Genomic DNA, 16,555 nt, shown 5'->3' with positions numbered 1-16,555 from the left:
TGTAACATTATAATTGCACTAATGCTATCCATATTTCATGTTCAAAATGTTCACGATTAGACAAAAATGCTCAAAGACATCTGAAATTTCATTTACACAATTTCAATTTAGCTAAGCCCGAGCAAAAGAATTTAGAAATGTCAATGCTAACATCATCATACTTCATCAGAGATTAGCAGCCTGATTCAGGTTTGAGAAAAGTCTAATGAAGAATAACAGGATTAATAAAAACAAACATAATTTTTAACACCCATGTTTGATACAGATATCTACAGTTCTAAATTAGACACTTACTAGAAACACAATAGTATTTCTCATGTATGCATACAAGGAATAATGCATAGTGTCACTCTTACGAATAAATTATTATATTCATGTTTTCCATAAGCTTATTATCGGACTTGATAAAATAATTAAAAAAAAATTGCAAAACATTGAGGAAAAAACCTAACCCTGGAATCCAGGAGACAATGCAATTTGGAAGGGAACATAAAAATTACTTTCTAAAAATTTTCCAGGTTCATGAGCATGAAAGACTAGAAATGTCCTGTGCTACTGCTATGCTTCAAGTAGGAAAAAGAATTGGAAAGAATGTCAAGAGAATCATTCACTTCTCTGCTTTCAAAAGTTACAAAAGCATAAAAATGAATTAATTGAGGAAGCTGCAACAAGAAGGGCTAAGGAAAAAAAAATCCACACATATCCTATTAAAAAAAGCCTCTAATGTGGCATTATCTAATAACTTTATTTTATCAATCCCTCACTTAGATCTATAGTACTGGTTTTGTTCTTAAGTTTAACATAGGAAAAAATCTCAGCCCAAAGATGCGAGAGTAACGCACTAGAGCCTCTCAGGGAAGTGCTACTTCTTGCAAAGGTTTCGTACTGCTTTGTAAATGGAATTTATTTGCTTGATTATCTCATGTGATATTGTACATAATGTGCTCCTTTCCTATTTCACTTACCTGGTTGCTTCTGAGAAACAAAGCAACCAATGAACCACACACTAAAAAGCCATCTGGTAGACAATAATTCTGTAACTGAGTTCCTATTTTCTTACCAGATCATGACTTTCAATTCACTTTTCCTACCATCAGGAAGAACAGTCCTACAAAAGTAACTCTTTACTCTGCAACTGAGAATTTTTGATCTGTAACCAGCTGAACCGTGCTGATTTTTTTTCCCCCCTCTCTTTTGGAGTCTCACATCATTACCCCTAAATCTCGCCTCACATTGTCACTATTTCTGCTTCAGTTGTTGCTTTCTAACTTTAGTCATTATTGTTGAGCTTTCAGCCTCACTGGTTGCCTTTTAGCTTCAATGACATCAGCTTCATAACTTCACACTCTGAACATGTCACTTGCCTCAGCTCTGTGATGTTGTAGTAAAAATTCAACCTTACCAAGTTAGGATTTCAATGCAATCACTAGCTTTTTACTACAGAATATATAGCTTATTATTTTTTGCTCCTTTTCCTAACACTGAATGTTATGTGTTTACATTATTTTCATATTCTACAAAATAAAGCAACAGTTCTAGCTGTGAAAATAATCTTTTACAGTATCATATTTCTCTGGCACTGCAGAATTTCAAATTTTGGCAAGTGGTTACTTGGACAGTTTTCTGTCTGCAAAAAAAAGAGATGGCATCAAAAGATGTACTTATTTTCTGATTCCTCTTTATCTCCCTCACTATGCATTAAGAAACTATTCTGAAAAGATGAGGGAATGTGGCACTCAGATAAACCATGGCTAGCAGATGTTTTAAATTCAGATGCTCATGTTTTCTGATGAATGTATCCCTCTGTAGCATTTTCTGTGTAAATCCAGTTGTATGTCTTCTCAAATTTGGAATGATTTCACTTTTACATCTTGAACTTCTGCTGCTCCTTTTCCCAGCTGGTCCATGCTTTTCATAGAAATGAACAACATATACCATTTAGTTAGTGCTTTTGAAAAGGTTCTGAATGTTTTGGTACATGAAAAACAGTTTAAAAGTAGAATGAAAAACACAGTGATCATCAAAATTCTTAAGATTGTTCAGAAAACAATCAGCAGTAACAGAGCACTGCACTGTCACTGTTTTAGCCCTGCAAAAAACAAGATTGGAAGTATTAAAAAAAACCTCACTGCCAAACGCAAAAAGATTGGATCAATAAAGTCCAGAATAACAGACACTTTACAAAATGGAATTGATTACTAGTAAATTCTGGATACTTTTTATTAGTATACTGTAATAGAAAATTTAATCACTGTTAATTCCAGCTAGAATGCCCCAAAGGAAGAAAACCTGATAGTTCCTAAGTTTATTAATGTGATATATAATTTATATCTTTACTTCGCAAGTGTAATTCTAATTAGTAATGAGTGGGTGTCTCTGTTTAAGGGTCAGAGAGAGAGGGAGAGCAGGATTTTCTCTCTATTGCCCCTACCCCTCCCAGGGGGAGGATTAAGAGAAGGGAATAGAGAGAGAATAATAATAATAATAATAATGATGATGATGATGATGATAAATTGCTCTGCACAAGGTTGGAAGTTAAAACTGTAACAAGTTTAATGAAAACAACAGGGGAAAGGAAAAGGGAATTATTAAGGGACAAAGGATAATTATATACAAAACCCGATCCCAGTAGTCCCGAGTGGAAATGTCCAAGCAGTGCCTCGTGGCCGCTGTGACCGCTGTGACTCGTCACCAGGGACCGCAGTGGTGCCGGGAGCGGATGGTGGTGGATGCTGCCGAGCACGTGGAGCTAGGCCCAGCCATCCCGAGATGCGACAGGAAGCAGCCCAGGAAAGCCAGGAAAAAGCCCGCAAAAACCTCGGTTTTTTATAGACTGTGGCTGGAAAGGGGAGGGAACAGTACTGATCTCTGACCCTCCAGGGTCCTACAGACACCACCTGTCCTTTCAGGCTGGTAACCCTTAAACCATAACAGTGGGGAATAAAAGAAGGAGAGAAAATAGGTTGAGTAACGGTTACCTTTGGGAATAAAGTTTGGTGATCTCATTCTTATTCTGATGAATTTCTGCCAGGAGTACAAAATCTGGCATTAGTATTATACACATAAAGAAACAACTACTTTTAGTTGTGGTTCATGCAGTTGCTTAATAACACATGAGCAATCAAGAGGAACAAAATATTCATCCACTTGAGTGTGTGCTCTGTTTACTGTCAACTAAAATAGGGGTAGATTACCACAAAAACTTCAAGAACTTGTGGTTCGTTTTATCATATATAAAACAAAAGCACGTACATTTTTTGTGAAGGTGTAATATGATCAAGAAGAAAATCTACAGTGTTTTGTCTTCTCTTTTTTTTTTTTTTGGGTGGAGGAGGGTGGTGACTAGAACATGAGAAATTCTTTGCTGGTTCCTTATGAGAGGGGCGTATTTTGGTAACTGAGAGATATTTGTTTTAGCTTTTTCCTACTAATACTTAAACCTTTAAAATACCTGCTATAATTTCAGAAATACTGACCACATTACAGCTTCTTTATCTGAACCATTTCACGTTGGATTTAACTTTCAACTTATATCTGAAAAATCCAAGCATAACATGTATTTCAGTCATTCTATTTAAGAAATATTCTTCAGATATGTGCAGTTTTTGAAGAAAAGGTATTAGCCACTTTTTCCAGCTTGAGGATCTGATTTTTTTATCATAGGGTGAAGAAACTAATCAAGAAAAAAGAGTACATTTTTTCAATTAAATAGGTCTCACGGTTTCTTTCAGGATGTTACTGAATGGATGTTCTTTCACTGTTGCTTCAGTTTAGGAAACAATGAGCAATGATTCTAATATTTCACTTATGTTATTCAATGTGCAATCAATTCTCAATTAGACCATAACCGTCCCAGCGGATGATTTAACAGGCCTTGAGGGCTGAGGAAGGAGGCACACTTAAGATACCAATCACTGTATGTCTCATCTCAGTCTGAAAAATTTAGTCTGAAAATTACTATTTGCATATGAATTTAATTTAATCATGAGTTGTATACAATCAACATGTACTTCAGTGTTTTTTAATGGCCTGAATTCTAGTTGTATTGATACTCACAATAACCCTGAACATTCTTTCAGCATAAACCCTTCTGGCTTCAGCAACACCAAATGGCTTTTCAATAATTTTACGAATTATTAAATGAGTCTTGGCACTGCAGTTCTCCTCAACTCCTTGAAATATACAGTTCACAACAGTGAGGTAGCTGGAAGTTTACATTTCAACCATTTAAATGCCAGCTCAACTACACCAATTTCTTTTTTGATGCTTTTTCATTATTACAACAGAGCAGAGAATCAATTTGATGCTAATATAGGATCTCTGATAGTGAAAAAGTTTCTTTACTATTAATTTGAATAGTTTAAGCTTCAATTTATGGGATGACTGTCTTTCAAATCTAGAGATAATCTGACGGAACCATCCCTCCTGTGATGCTTTTAGACACTTGAGAATGGGAAGGCCAAGCTTCAGGAGAAGAGAAAGACTCTGGAACCAATTTTAATTCAAGTAGTATAAAGATACCTGACTAAGTTTGTGCTAAATCACTAATCAAACATTCAGGAGTTTTCAGCCTGATTTACAACCTAATTATTCCTATTAGTGTCATCTTTTAGGATCACTTAAAACTCTGGGGAGATTATTTTTAGATTTATTACTTATGGCCTTTTTGGTTTTGTAAACTACATCTAATGGGAGTTTCAGGGTTAGTACTGTCCATCTTGCAAATTCTTATAGTGTGGTTAGCCACTGTACAAAATAAATATTTTTTTCCTAATCTGATTTAGATTTTATGCTTTGTCTCTACAAATTTTCTTGCCTAGAGAGATACAAATTACAGAATAATCTAAGAACAGGTAGATGTATAACAGTACCAGAGATTAAAATATTTAAATGAATTCTTCTTAATAGTTTCATTTCTTAACTTTTAAACATAGACACATTGCCTAAAACAAATTCTACTTGTGCTATTTATAAGTATTTATTATGCAAAATAATTTTCTTTCACTATTCTAATACTTAATTCCAAACATCTACCTTATTTTCAAGCACTTTACTTCAAACGCTAGACTTATTTTAGTACGTTGTCTCATCTGTTTGTTAGTACATACTTGATCCTTCAGCATGCACACACATAATCTCTCTCACTTTCTCTACGCACCTATAAATCTTTTTTAGAATATCACACATTTTTTTCCTGTATCATAAGTCATCCTCGATATGACTATAGGCTGGCATTATACTTTCCTTTATTGTTAAAGACCTGTGCAGTATCTTAACAGACACAGCTCATTCTTAGCTGAATCCACTTGCAGACTATTAAATTTAGTAAAAGGTATGTGTGGATCCAAAAGGTAAAAAGTTGGACTATGTCTCTGTATCCTTTAGCCATTCCAATAATAATGCTTCTTAACAATTAAAATAACCATTAAAATTATTAATTGATGCCTAAAGAAACCCTTACAAATGCTGTTGTTTTCAGCTGGAGGTCAGTGGATGCCTCTTGGTCTGTGGACTAGTAGTCAGGTATTTGCAAAAAGGAAAACAAAAATGGTGCCATTGTCAGAGTGGCCCACAGATAAATTTGCTTTGTGGGGGTTGGCACTTTTACTGAAAAATTTTAGAGAGCCAGAAAATGAAAATGGTTGAAAATCACTGATCTAGAGAGTATTTTCATACAGAGGACATACACCATATTTGAAGGTAATTCAGCAAATACAGTATCATTCAATTAGCTGATGACAGAGAATTATGTTGTATTGGGCACTGACAAATGCCCAGCTGTAAATTTCAAGTCCCTGTGTATCTCTGAAATCTAAAAGACTTTAGTATCTTCCTCAAAAGATGATATTATAAATTACTTTAAGGTCAAGCAGGAGGAAAATGATGTAATGGATAGAAATTTCTTGATTTTTCTAACTAACATCTCCTTATGCCTTATTGCAGTTAGGAGGAGTCAGGCAGCCTTCAGAAGAGCCAGAAGAGCCTACAAGGTTAACAGACAGTATTGGTGGATAACACAAGCAAAGAACGGAAAACGTGCAGAATGTTTTGCTGCTCTGGCCACCGATTTTCATAGTTATCCAAGAAACGCTTAAATATGCTATAATTTTGTGCTTTTAGTACTATCTTTTTCCACTGTGGTGTTCTTCCCTTTTTTTCTTATCCTGAAAATCAAGCATATAGAAACCTTATATCACTACTTTAGTTGTTGTCATCTCTCCCTTTTACACAGTCTTCTGGGGAACACAATTTGATTCCATTATGCATGACTGATAGTGCATTACTACCAAGAGCTGAATGAGTATTGTTCTACTGACTTTGACTCAAAATTTCAGATTCTTACACTCAGTGACTTTGTATGAACCCTACTGACACACAGAAATACATCTCTCATTTAAATTCATTCTGTGGTTAAGTTTCTTTACACCAAAGAAGCATTTAATATCCTTCATTTAAATTCACTCCGTAGGGCAGGAAATGTCTTTCATAATAGGTGTAATTTTAATGCTACAGAAAAGATTAGTCTTTTTCTTTTTAACTAAATTTCTTTTCCTTCTCAATCAGCATCTCATATCCATCTACACAGCTGTCACATTAAACTCTGCCTTGGGAATTCAAATTAACAAATTGAAAAGATATTTCTATTTTTACTTAGGTGTTTATCAGCATCAAAGTTAGCTAAGTTTAATAGTAATAATGAGAAACATTATCAAGTTAATAGTAACTGCTAATTCTTATAATAATGGTTTAGATTTATCTCCAGTATAACAACTAATTTGCTTAAAAACGGAAACTCTTTTGATAATGAAAATATTTACTGTAACTTTTAAACTTTTATAACTTATTCTGTATAATAAAGATTTATTGTTACTGCAACAGGAAAGAAATGACATGTTACATTCAAATCTGTTTTATTTCTCAAGGGAATGACATAAAAACTTTATGAATGCGGATGTCCATTATAAGTATTGGTTAGTATCTACCAAAGGAAGAAATGAAATAGAAATGAAAAGAAATCAGCACAGGTTCTCCAACCTTACTATTCCTCACCTTTCTCACTGTACCTGGAGTCATATTTACAGCTCAACACTGCATACTCCAATATGCTATCTGTATTCAACTACATTTAATTACAACAGTAATACTGATTTTGCAGATTACTTCACAGTATTCCTCTTAGAAAATTACAGCTTTTAATTCCACAGTTATATAACTTTTGCCTCTATGTCTTCGTAATAACTCTGTCCTCCCTAGCTCTAGCAACAGTACTTCAATATCCTTGCTGTTAGTTCCTCTTACCTGGTCTCCAAGAATGTTGAACTACCCTGCACTTTTTTTTTTAATAAATATCTGATTATTTCTGCTGACTCTTATAATCTCTGACCCTATTTCTCAGCAGCCTGGAATATCTGTGTGAGGCAGGAGTAGAATTTTTCAACTTGAAAAGGAGAAAAGAAAGAGAAATCTGTATGACGAATTATATGAAGATCTAAACAGAAGGAAAAAAAAAGACTAAACACTATTTCCCATTACTTATTAAATAAAGTCACACAATACAGTTATTATGCAAATGATAGGCTCAAAAAACAACTTAAAATAAATTCTGCATACTACATGAATTTAACATTGAAAATTCATTGCTATAGAATATTTTGCTGTAATTTATTCAAAAAAGTATTAAAAAGAAATAAGAATGTATCAATCAGTGCCTAGGAGCTTCAATAGTCTGTATGCTGTATCTGGCTCAAAAATCCTAAATCACTGATTATGGTTGAACTTTTTGGTTTGCACAATCCTTCTCTACCTATCTGCTTAACAGTCATTGCTACGCTTATACACATGGATGTAAACTGTGATGATAACTTGAGAAGATGCTAAACTTTAATGTTAAATAATAATGTGTTTAGATATATGCTGGTTTTATCTGGTATAATTAAATATCTAGCCAACAAATAGATTGTCTTACCAGGATTATTCATGTGAACAAAGTTATTAGTCTGTGTAAATTATGCAGTCCTATGGTCCTCAGAGATATTCAAACTCTTCAGATGGAAAAACCTTCCATTACAGGCTGCACAATGTCTAGCATGTTGACAGCTCCATATAAGTTACTGCTTTCATATGCATTTAACAAAAAAAAAATTTATTTAAATAAAATCTATTCCATGCTCTTATTTAAACAATTCTGATTGTGCAGTCTGCCCTATGTACTCTACAGCAGGTATACATCCATTTCTGTGATGACTTATTAATAACATTTCTACTTCACAGGAAAGTCCCAATATTGATATAGTTCCACGTAACCCCCAAATTATGATGTGTGTAAATTATACCCAGTGGCTTGAAGGAGTGATCATCAGGATGACGTGGGGATAAATACTGTTATATATTACACAAAATTTCCTTCTCAATTGCAAATGTTAACAAGGTTCTGCTGCTCCTGGGAAGGAAATCAAAGTTGGTCAATTTCAAAGAAAACTGAAAGCAGATATTCAAAAGATCAGCATATTTTTATGGATGGTTAAATGCAATGTCAAATTAAATTTATATCTAACTGTTATTCAGTATTACTTTTTCTCTGGAAATAAATATTAAAGCATTCTGTCTGTGCCAAAAAAAAAAAATTGTATCAGCCAATCTATGGCTAAGAATGAGCAGTGAAGTAGCATGAAAAAAAAACCAAACATTGTCTTTTGTTTTCTTCCTAGGCAATAAGAAAGCTAAAACATAATGGAACTCATTATTCTACCTCACAGTATGTTCTGTTCATTTTTTAATGAAAACATCACTGAAAACTCCACTAATACTACAAGGCTGGCAAAAAATCCAAAGAGAAGCCAAAAACTTATGACAGGCAAGATCATTATACACAACAGCACCAGTCATGAATTGCAGCTCGGGAGGTTCAGACCGGATGTTAACAACTTCATCACTTCTATAACTGCCCAGAGAGACTACGCTATCCTTGCAGTTTTTGAACACCTGCACTAGACAAAGACATGGAAGACCAGATTCAGTGCTGGTGATAAACCTGCCTTACGAGGAAGATTGGAGTATGTGATCTTCAGAGGTCCCTTTCAACTAACATTTATACGATTTCCAAGATTACTTCTTGAAGTTAACTCTCGAAGAAAAAAAGAAATGGAAGCCAAACAACAACAAAACTGATTAACAGTCATATTGTCAGCATATCATAAATCCCTCAAAGTTTCTGAGTGGTAATAGCTTGAAAGTCACAGAGTTGTATAATATAACAAGCACTATCATATGCATATTCTTTCTCTGTTCTCTGGTAGGTGCTTACCCACAAGGACTTCTGGAACGTGAACAAAGGCAGTGATACCAAGCTGTGCTGGAGTTTGACTGGAGTTGACTGAAGCTAGCCCAGTGTCTCCACATGCTCTGGACGACACAATCATTTCACCTCAAGCACTGCAGTCTAGAACTAGTTTGGGCAAGTGAGTCTGAAAGATCTATATAGAATCACTATCTAAAAGCAAGTATAGAAATGCAATGGAAATTCATATTTTCTCGTCAGAGGTATTAAAAATTCACTTTATAGAGAAACACAACATTGCATTTCAACATCTAGCAAGAAGTGACAACTGTGTCCTTGTTCTTACTACTACGAAGTGAAAAGAAGCAACCAAATTAAGCATGTACATTACCAGCATAGTAATGTCTTGTCTTAAAATTCAATGCATCTTTTAAACTTTAAAGGATAAAGTATCCTTTAAAGAATGCATTACTGTTTATCAATCTGGCATACTTTTTTTTCTAATTCCCACACATGCTATCAACATTTCCAGAATAAACAAATAATGAAGAAGCAATGAAGGAGCTAATAATTACTACCAACATTGAAAGAATAAAAATATACTAATTCTTTCATGCATAACTGTTAAAATCTGTCAAGACTTCATGTCACTAGTGAAATTTGTGCAATCAAAAACTCAGCTCAATAGTACCGAGCCATGAAATTAAACCTCAGGGAATTCTTTTTGCAAGTGGCAATGAACAGCCTCACTGAAAGGATTCCTTTAGCCAGCTGCTTTAATGCAGTTAGCTAACTTCCCAGTTTCAAGACAGCCTCTGCCAACAAAAAGATATCACTTTCATGCCCGAGTCAGACAAACAAAATATGACATGAACAAAAGTTTTGTTTATTTTTCATCTTAGCTGTTTTTTGGATTTACTTTTCCCACTCTCAAGTAGCCAACAGAATTTGTTTTAGATAACAGATCTGCTTAAATTGTAGTAGTTTAGAAAAAGAAAAAACATTTAAAAATACACGGTGGCTACAGAAAAGAAAACACAACGATGGTACTAATAAGATGCATGCTATCTATTGTCCAAGAAACTTTTAATATGAAATAACATCTGTCTCTGTGTACTTTAAAAAATGTAGCAATTACATTAATAATGATGGAGTTTTGACTTGGCAGTTTTCAGGTAAAGCTGTTTATCTTTAACTCTCTCTTCCCAATAAAAGGACAACTTTAGAAATAATGAACAAATCAATATGCTTCCAAAACTTTTAACGACAACAATGTGATTGTGACACAACATTAATTAGGGTATGGTATACAACCTGGAGAATTGACAGAATCACAGATAGGTTGAGACTGCAAGGGACTTCTGGAGATCATCTACTCCAATCCCTCTTGCTCAAGCAACCTGCTAGAGCAGGTTGACCAGACCACATCCAGTTGGGTTTCGAAGAAAAAAAAAAAAGTCTATCTCCTCCTTTCTCATTTCCTCCCATCAGGTATCTATACACATTGATAAGATCCTTCGAGCCTTCTCTTTACCAGGTTAAATGGTTCCAGCTCTCTCAAGCCTTTCCTCACATGAGAGATTCTCTCATCCCTCATCATCTTTGTGGCCCTTTACTGGACTTGCTCAAGTAAGTCTGCATCTTTTCTGTACTGGGAGGCCCAGAACTGAACACCATATTCCAGTTCAATAGGGAATTAGCATTTACTCTGCAAAATATGATAATAACTTTGAAATTAAATTTGCAATGGCTATCTATGGAGCAAATAAGGTTTCACAGGTAGCAAAATTGTTGCTAGGGAAAGGAATGTAATGAAGAAAGATGTAACAATGGTGTTCTCTTTGGATAGTAGATGCCAAAGACAAATGTAGATGGGGAAGCCAGAGAAAGGGCAGGATCTCAGCCAATGTAACCTCTGGGAGAGAACAAGGGAGTAGCTATGATCATCAAACTCTAAGATCGGCCCATTACTTTGAATTGGGAAATGTTACTTTCTTCCTCTTGTTCACCTTAAAGGAAGGTATCTGTGATGGAACGACTACATTTTAATAGTGGCTAATAGTGACTACAGTTTTCACTCAATGAACAAAGCTGATTAGAAGCAGGATTTAAAGAAATGAGATAGCGTATGAGTTTCTCTTACAGATTGTTAAGATATATTCACACAAAAAAATTAACTTGCTCTGACTCAGTAAGATTGAAAGAGTGAAAGTAGGTCTTGAGAGTCTTCCTGTGAGATGATGTCAGAACAAATAGGACAAATGGGTTATTCATTTCAAGAAGTAGCAGCAAACTGTTTAGATTAGGTGTGGGAAAAAAACCTAAAATCAAAGACAAATCATCTTCATGCATGATCAGTAAATTTCAGTATGCTTTCCTTCTCAGTTAAAATAACTAAAATAATTTTAACATTGATTTTTTTTACTTTATTATAAAGATTGAAAAAGAGAAGAAAATTAGTTTCTGCTACTGAAAAGATATAACACTGAAAGGAAAACATGAAGATTAGTAACTGAGTAGAAGTGTAACAAAGGAGATAACAACATACATACTAGTGAAAAGCAATGCCAGCTTTACTTGGGCATGAATAGCAACAATACTGAGTAGTTATTTAAATATATAGTAAGTAAGCCAAAATACAATACCTGCTCAAAAGTTCAATGATATTTACTGACAGAGTAATTTTATTTAACAGCACACTGTGTCTCAGCTTGCTTTTTTTCTATTCACCACCAGTTTGAAGGATACTCAGCAGAAGAATAATATGTGATTCTGCAACAAATTGAGCCTGACTGCTTCCATGTATGTAACTCTGTAAAAACAAAAATGAAAAGAAACCCTCTTAAAAACAAAGAAATCCATTGAAAATACCACAATTGAATATATGACAATCAAAATAAAACCTGTTTTGCAGAAAAATACAGACAGCAAGAGCTACATGTTAGCAGCAGTTTATGTATAGATGTTTAGTAAAAAGGAGTGTTAAAAATAGTAAATTTAGGCAAAGCACACACACACATATATATACAGTGAATGTAACATTTCATACATGAATGCATTATGCTGGACTCTTTTTCACACTGTTGATAGTGTGGAGTAAAGAACATGCATTTATTTGCTCAGGAGACACAATTTTTGAGAAGAGAGGTGATGTAATCAAGGACATGCCTCAGCAAAGTTTTTACAAAAGTTAAAATTGAACCTTGCCTTTAAAAATCATTCTACTTTATTCTTATTCAGATTGAGTGAAGTCTATTCCATCTTTCTCCATGAAGGTACAATCGTGTCCATAAAAAAATCCTAATTCATAAAATATTTATATGAAATTGTAGGAAATGCAATCACAGATGTTAATACTGAATGCAAAGCTCACATAGTCTACTTCCCCCCACCCCCCAAATAATTGTTAATGGGCTGATTTTGTACATTTTTTAGAACATACAGCATATTACTTAAAATTTGCTAGTGTTTATTGTTAACTAGCTATGATAGCTCTTTCCCCTCTACTCTGCCCTGGTGAGACCGCATTTGGAATATTGTGTTCAGTTCTGGCCCCCTCAGTTCAAGAAGGACAGGGAGTTGCTTGAAAGAGTCCAGTGCAGGGCCACAAAATGATTGAGGGAGGGGAGCATCTCCGTTATGAGGAGCGGCTGAGGGAGCTGGGTCTCTTTAGCTTAGAGAAGAGGAGACTGAGGGGTGACCTCATTAACGTTTATAAATTTGTAAAGGGCGAGTGTCAGGAGGAAGGAGCCAGGCTCTTCTCTCTGATGTCCAATGACAGGACAAGGGGCAGTGAGAGTAAGCTGGAACACAGGAGGTTCCATGTGAATATGAGGAAAAACTTTTTTATTTACTGTGAGGGTGACAGAGCACTGGAACAGGCTGCCCAGAGAGGTTGTGGAGTCTCCTTCTCTGGAGACATTCAAAACCCGCCTGGACGTGTTCCTGTGTGACCTAGTCTAGGTGATCCTGCTCTGGCAGGGGGGTTGGACTGGACGATCTTTCGAAGTCTCTTCCAACTCCTAATATTCTGTGATTCTGTGAAAGGCCCTTTCATTAGAAAAGTGTAACAGGGTCTAGTAGCACTATGTAGTTATTAAATACCTATATGCATTTAAACATAATCACTACTACTTTCTCTACAAAAATGCTAAATTGTATAAAAATGCACATTGGGATCTAAAGAAATAACTATATGTTGAAGAGACATTATAACCGATTAATAAAATTGGTTATTACATGACTCCTAAGACTATAAATGCCTTCTGTACTTGCAGAATATTTAGATGAGAGACATAATTTTGATTGATATGCTTTGTACTTTTATAAAGTGAATTATTTTTCTCTTTATGGTAGCAATTTAATTCACCATAACACCATTGATGGAACAGAATCCGAAGTATGTATATAAAGACACAGACATAGGTACTACATAGAGAAATTGCTTATCTTGAAATAGTTCACCGACATTAAATTATTTAGCTTTCATTCCAATGGGGAGGATGAATTTCACTGCCCACCACAACAAAAGTGACTGCTTCTAATGACATAAATCTGTTTCACACTGGAAAGAATTCATATTTTAGGTGCTAGTCTTTATCATCCAACATATTAACTTTGTTTAACAATATCACTCAAGTTTGTGTGATCCCTGGTTTCACTTGGGAATAGCAAATAACTACAAATTTTTTTTAAAGAAAAAGGTCAGGTTTATAACTATCTAGCTGTCAAACCTGTACATTAATGATGTTTTTAAAAATTCAGAGTATGGCATATTTTCTGACAAGTGTCAAACATGATTTTTCACTAGTTACTCATACTTGTGAAATTGACTGAAAAATTATCTCTCGAACTGAGGATGATCAGAGTTTACAACAGGTAAACCCAGTCTGCAATGCTGCACATGTAGACAATGCAGAGATGAAACACCACAAAGAAAAGACTAAAAGATATAAAAACAAATTATATTGTTTCTAATATTCTGATTAAAAACCCCTTAAGTCTTGTGTACCTGAGAAGGCAAGTTTTTATACGTTACAGCAGTAGTATGGTGATTTGTTCTAATCTACTAACAGGGTTGGTATCACAGTGATAAAGAAGGATACTGACATTGGAAAGACATTCTCGATCAGAAATCTTCACCTGCCCATTCATTAAATTCTTAAAGTAATATTTTTATTGCATGATGTAAAATAAGTATATTTGTCTCAGGATATTTTTATTTGAGGCTTTTCCAGGAGCCTGGAAAACACATCAGCAGATCAGTCTCTCAAAAAAGTCCTTAAGAAGAAAAAATCATGAAAACAAAGATATTCTCATTATCGCTATTAAGTAGGTGACAGAGTCCTAGCTACCACCCAGTATTCAGTATAAAGAAAATAAAAAAGACCCAATACAGTTTATTAGCAAATGCTGAAACTGGAACCAAGCAAAATCAAACAAACCAAAACCTGAAACAAACAAAACCTGCCTAGAACACCTGAATCAGAGACTGTAATTTGAAAACTAGCTGATGAATACAAATTTCTGGCTAAATGTCTCATAGGGATTAATTTTGTAGCTATATTTCTTTAAATGTGAGTTGCTAAAGGCATAGCCTGGCTTGCAAGGAAGTGGATGTTCTTTGATTTAGTTCTGGAATCATTATGTGTATATTAAGAAGCTAGTAAGAGACAATTTTTACCTACTGCTCTGTCCCCAGAGAAAGGACAGGAAAGGATAAAAGCAAAGTAAGTAGCCATCTTAAACACAAAAACCAAGCTTCATCTTTATTTGAGAGGGTAAGACATCTCGGGTTAATTTAGAGAGAAAGTGTGCTACCTGAAAGCCAGTTTGTTAAAATGTTAAATAAGGCAGATGTTTACTGTTCAGTATTGACTTCTTAAAATAAATTAAAATGTAACAGCTAACTTCTTTGTTCTACTACAAATGTCCTTGGGCTGATTATTCTTTACAGTTGCCTAGTAATAAATCTAACTCTGTGATCGGGCTCCTCAAATTCCTTCCCAAGACACGGTTCTCCAAATACTTAAACCAGCAACATCTCTTCTATAGCTGAGGGCCAGTCAGAGCAATGGCATTGAAGAAGCAAAAGATTGTTCTAGTGATGAAGTATAACCAACATAATCTGCATTTGACAACAGAATGTGAGTCACCTGAATTTACGACAATACCTCACTCCATTTCTAATGAAGAATGGATTTTAACCACTTCAGGGTGTGGTTTATTCACAATGGACTTTCAGACTTTCTAAACAACAGACAAAAATCAGAGCAGAAGTTTTCAGAAGATGGAAGACCAGTACTTAATGTAAAAATTATGGCAAATAGCTTTTCTATAGTGAGAATAGTGAGGCATTCGTCCTTGTGTCTTTCTCTACAGGGGTATGACATCACCGCAAGGCCACTGGAAGCATAGGTTACAGACACATTTATGCAAGTGTATACCCACACACCAGTTTTGTACACTGCAATGGCCATTGCATCATCATCAATTTTTGAAATTCATGGCCATCTATGACTCATTCTTACCTAAAATACAATACAAATACAGTATTTTTTAAAGACATTTTGACAAACTAGCTTTTCAACAGTTCATAACCAGTTTTCTCCATACTTTGTTGTGGTTTCACAGCAGCTTTTAATTAAGTGAAGTTCTTGAATTTATATCCAGATAACCAAAATAAAGGATCCTGTCACATGCAAGGTTTTTTTTATTTTCAAACAACATCTTTCCTTCTATGACAAGATTGCTGGAAGACCTACATGTAAGGCACATATTCTCACAAAAATTTTATTTGAAGTTACAAACTATTAAGCGACTGAGAAGTAAGATTTCTGGTTTTGTTATCTTTTCTGCTTTTTGACACTGAATCTTTTTAATATCTGGAAGTTCTGTGAAGTTTATCTGGTGGCAAATGCTTTAAAAAATTCCTAAGTAAACTCAGTATTTGTCTTTCATTTTAGAGGGAAGACCATGTCAGATGCAAAGCTGAAGTCCATCAGAAGAGATGAAACCATGATTTGAGCAGAAGTGCCGCAGAGCCACCCAACTATCATAGCCACACAATGGATGCAACAGCAATGCCATGCTGGTAGGACTAATAGGGGAACCAATGCATGAGTGACTGACACTTTGAACAACAGGTCCTTTACTCACTTTAACATTCTCATATCTCAGGTCTGATTCCACAGAAGCAATTCGAATTGCTAACTGAAATAATCATGTCCTCAAATCAGGCCATTTTCTTCAGCAGTGACAAAGAATTGGTTAATGCAT

The 16,555-nt window shown here is 34.9% G+C and overlaps 1 protein-coding gene across 1 annotated transcript in view; it reads right to left on the bottom strand.

Moving 5' to 3' along the window:
* TUSC3 (tumor suppressor candidate 3) overlaps positions 1 to 16,555 on the bottom strand; it is a 66,582-nt gene that overhangs the window by 11,808 nt on the left and 38,219 nt on the right. Inside the window, exon 5 of the mRNA XM_010186930.1 lies at positions 12,026 to 12,089. Coding sequence (XP_010185232.1) covers positions 12,026 to 12,089 — 64 coding nt within the window. The remainder of the gene's footprint in view (positions 1 to 12,025; positions 12,090 to 16,555) is intronic.

Source organism: Mesitornis unicolor, unplaced genomic scaffold (assembly GCF_000695765.1).
Source record: "Mesitornis unicolor isolate BGI_N332 unplaced genomic scaffold, ASM69576v1 scaffold21996, whole genome shotgun sequence".
NCBI classification, from domain to species: domain Eukaryota; kingdom Metazoa; phylum Chordata; class Aves; order Mesitornithiformes; family Mesitornithidae; genus Mesitornis; species Mesitornis unicolor.
Note: the sequence above shows the minus strand (reverse complement) of the source record. Positions and strands in the feature narration are given on the sequence as shown.